The sequence below is a fragment of the Drosophila rhopaloa genome, unplaced genomic scaffold (genome assembly GCF_018152115.1).
Source record: "Drosophila rhopaloa isolate 14029-0021.01 unplaced genomic scaffold, ASM1815211v1 contig_2, whole genome shotgun sequence".
Lineage (NCBI taxonomy): Eukaryota > Metazoa > Arthropoda > Insecta > Diptera > Drosophilidae > Drosophila > Drosophila rhopaloa.
The window spans coordinates 17,023,628-17,027,940 of NW_025335083.1; the positions used below are offsets into that span (position 1 = coordinate 17,023,628).

The 4,313-nt window shown below is 41.0% G+C and overlaps 1 protein-coding gene across 2 annotated transcripts; it reads right to left on the bottom strand.

Moving 5' to 3' along the window:
• Positions 1–534: 534 nt before the first annotated feature.
• LOC108051853 (E3 ubiquitin-protein ligase NRDP1) lies at positions 535–2,326 on the bottom strand. Of its 2 annotated transcripts, none has more exons than XM_044460101.1 (3): positions 2,215–2,326; positions 1,756–2,163; positions 535–1,420 (listed from the first exon to the last, which is right to left on the bottom strand). In XM_044460101.1, the coding sequence occupies exons 2-3, from the start codon at positions 2,122–2,124 to the stop codon at positions 791–793; spliced, it is 999 nt and encodes a 332-aa protein (XP_044316036.1). In that variant the 5' UTR covers positions 2,125–2,163; positions 2,215–2,326; the 3' UTR covers positions 535–790. The 2 variants fall into 2 exon arrangements, with proteins under 2 accessions (XP_044316036.1, XP_016989602.2); XM_017134113.2 differs by having other exon boundaries at positions 1,756–2,172; positions 2,215–2,316.
• Between the last annotated feature and the right edge of the window lie 1,987 nt (positions 2,327–4,313).

The following is a 4,313-nucleotide window of genomic DNA, read 5'->3' on the forward strand; positions in this document are numbered from 1 at the left end:
AATTTGTAAAACTTTTCCAAATGGTGTCGCCAACTGCCGCGAACCGAGCTCTGCAAACTTTTACCATTTCCATTATAAGTTTTACTTGATGCACCCAACACAACCCACTCAACCATCCGCCCACCCGATGTAGCAACCTCAATCCCAGCTTATCCGTTTATTTAATTTTGCTTGAGCATTACGCATACGCCTGGTTGTTCCCGAGCTCTTATAATTGCCGCGTAATTGCCGAGAAGAATAACTGTCATCTCCAACGACAACTTCAAGCTCTGAGTGACTGTGTGCTCAGAAAAGGCCATGGTATAGAATTGTACACCACTTAGTTTTGTTAGTATTCTAGATTTATTATTTAAGGTGTTAAAAACGTATAATTAAGTTCTTACATCATATTCACTTGAATTAATAAAGAAATAGTGTAATTATATATATCCAAAATATATTAAATTAAATCCGTAATCAAGACTTATTTCACTCAGAGATTCGCAAAAATCTTTTGAGTTGTTGGGCTTCCGTACTATTAAAATTCGATTATTATTTGAAGTTGGTACGTAATAATGTAATATAACTTTTTCTCCGCACTGTATATTTCCCATTGGAAGAGAGGAGCGACCGATAGCCGTTTGACAGACAATTAACTTACGTAGATCGTGTAATTTTAGACATTAAAAGCCAAATGGCCGTGGCATCGTTTCCAAGACAAAGACGTGGGAAACGGTTGGCCATTGTGGTTTGTGTGTGGTGTAACCAAAGTGAATTTAGATGTGGAGTATAGAGGTGTGGCCGCACTGGTTCAGAGAAATTCACTGTCCGGAAGGGCCTCCTGCACCATCTCATCCACGCCGTCGACGAAGATCATGACCAGTCCGAGGCTGGGACGCAGATTCTCCGGCATGTGGATGTTGTCGCCGCCCAGCACCACCACACACGGCTTGCCGGAGGCCAGTGACGGCACCAGGCGGGTCACATACTGACCCAGCTGATGGTGGTTCTCCCGACGGAGGTCCAGGGTCATCAGGCCCTCCGGCCAGCGATCCTCGTGGCAACGGTCCACCATCAGGTTGAGCATGTGCATCGGGCAGCCGCAGGAGCGCAGTCCGTCGCGCACCATCACGTGCATGGGCGTGTCCGGCGTGGAGATCAGACTGCCCCAGGTGCGGACCGTGGCCAGCGGCAGGCCATTGCCCCACTGCATCAGCGAGTAGCGGTCCAGCTGCTCGCCAATATTACGCAGCACCGGATTGGTGGACCTCAGCGCCGCTATGTAGTACTGGAGCAGCTCCAGCTCCCGACGTTGGCTCACGATGAGGAGCTCCTCGCTGGCCTGTTTCACCTTCAGCTCGGAGATCTCCTTTATCTGTTGGTGCACCAGCTCACGCAGCTCGAAGACACAGTTGTGGCGCGCCAGCTCGTCCTTGGGCACCTTTAAAGGGTATGGTTATAAAAAAAAGATATCAACTGATGGATCAAAATTCATGGCAAACAAGCTAATTTTGATTTAGTTGACATATAATTTTTAAACCCTCTATAAAACGTATTAAAGAAACTATAAAATATGTATATATATTGAGTTTTTGAAGAAATTTCAATAATTGTATAAAACTTATTAGTTATTTTACGAACTTATTTCCGGAAAATCTCGAACTTTTAACTTGGCAAGCAATTTAGAGGTATATTGTAGCACAAAATGAAATACATTGTTTAAATATGCTGAGCCCATGTAACCCAAGCAAGTTTTAAATTATTTCTAGGATTTACCTTCATTCCGCAGCCCTTGTTGCACAGTACGACCACCTTGGGATTGTGTTCGCAGGAGACGACGTGGGTCCGGAACTCTTCGAGCGGCAGCATTAGTGGACAACCGTTTGCAGAGAAGGTGCACTTGATCTTCAGCCGCGAGAGCATGTTGCGCATCAGCCGGGACACGGGTACCAGGTGAGCGGCCAAGAGCGCGGAGCGGTCCACCGGACAAATCTGCTTCTGCAGCATCCACTTGTCGATGCAGGCGCGACAATAGGCGTGCTCACATCCTGACGATTGCACCGGCTCCTCCAGTACGTCCGCACAAATCGGGCAGATGAGCTCCTCGTCCACATGACCCACAATGCTATTGAGGTCAAAGCCCATTGCTGGAAGGTTTAATTTCGATTCCGAGGTTGATGTTTGCTGGCGGTACTGGGCAATTAGTTGGTATTCCTGCCTCTATCATCCGCTTACCAATTAGTTCGCTTTGCGCTTAGATACTTTCCGAAATATTCGATTTTAATAATTTGCCAATCAAAATGTGCTATATACGTCAGGGTTGGATAGTGTCAGCGGTGACATCTGGCTGAATGCCAACTGGACCTCAGGCTACATAGTCTCTACATTTTAAATTAGTTCCTATAGGAACATACATGTTTGTGGTTTAAGCAGGGACAACGCCAATAAAATGATTGGTAAATAAGCTTCTTTAAAAGAGGTTTAAATTTTGTATAAAGTAACACTGTCACTTTAAAATCATTGAAAAGTTTTTTAAGAGATTTCAAGCATATAATATTTTAGATGGGATTCATTACTTTTCCAATAAAAAATATTTAAAATATTTGCTATTATTGCAAGTTAAAGCTATCAAAATCTATTAAGAATGGCTCTATCCTTTGCAGAATATTTTCAATGTTACCAAAACTTGTTTATTGTTAAGATTTTGCTATACTCTGTATCCTGTTTATTCAAAAAATATAAGGCTTATCGCTCATCTGCTATGCAAACAGCTTTCATTGCGCCTCCTTCAATTTTGGCCTCCTCAATTTCAATTCAAGCGCAACTGAAACCAACTAAACAACAAACAGAAAGCAGAAAACTGGGAGCTATCCATCCATTTCCGCCCACTTGGGAGGGTTGAGGGCCAAGAAAACGTTTTCTTGAGGCACTTGCATATAGTGCGGTCGTAAAACCCTTTGCATATTTATAGTCCCAACTGCTGCGGAAGTTATGCAAATTGGAAAACTTATGGTACGACAACCCGGAATGATGCCGGCCAACCAGCCTTCGGCGACCACGTACCCACTAGCCTGGTCAAAAGGGAGCCAGGAGCTGAATTTTATTTATAAAATGAAATTTTAACAAATTAACAGCAAATGCAGGGAGATGGGCAAACAAATAAACTTTCCATCTTCAGCTCGACAATGGCCGAATTTCGAACAAACACTCGTCAGACGACACACAGGCATGATTGTGACAACATATTGCCATGTCAAAATATTTACACTATATCAACTGCTCTATGCAAACCCTGGATGCAGGCTCGCATTCGTATAGATGGGACAATGTGTGACTGAATATTCGGTTTTAAATTTCATTTGGCCTTGCCATCCGCTGGATATTAAATTTCATGTTTTTTCCTTAGAGTGGCATTTGCTTTTGTCTGCCTTTTTGCATTTTGTGTGACAACTTTACAGCATCGAAGGCTTTTCGTTGGATAGCAATTTTAGTTTACTATGCATTGGGAGTGCCCCAAGCCAAAAACTTGCAGTTGCTTATCTCCAAATGCAACTGTCAGTCGGAGCTAACACTTCAGTTTTCTCTAAATTTCCGTTTATGCATTTCAGTTTCCCATAATTTCCCTTTATACTTTTTCATTTGCTTTGCTAAACTGAATGCCTACAAAAATGGAATAAATCACAATTGGTTTATTGCAATTCTATCCACATCTGGTGTGAAATATATTTTAATAAATCGCAATTAAGTCAAAATAATTAAATTTATGTGGGATTCGTTTACCTATACGTATCCTTTTTGAATTCCAATGCCAATATTTCATATTTCTAAACTGATGAAGCGCATTAGAAAATAATCAACAATTTTCATTTGACTTGGTTCGGATAAAAACCATCGAGCAGAGAGACAAGACACACAAACCGAACCACTCAAGCGGGCTAATTTAATAAGTTAAACATAACACAGATAAAAGCCAGCAAACACAAAAATACACAGCGCATCACATAAATATTTCTGAAGTCTTTGCTGAAAAATAAAGTGTCCGTGTTGGCTATCACATTTAACAAGACTTTAATAACATCAATGATGGTCAAAAAAACAAAAACTTCTTCTTTTAATAAAAGTCCTTTAGGGAAAGGTAATCAGTTTTTTATTTATATTTATCAAATCTAGTTGTAAACTATGAATAAATCAATTTTGCTAGAATGAAAATAGTTACCCTTTTAATCATCCCACTTTAGCGTTTGTTCTTTTTGTGACTTTAAATCTTTTTACATCTAATACTTGATTTTACATCGGTATTTTTCTAAGTGTATTTTATGCACGATACTCAACTA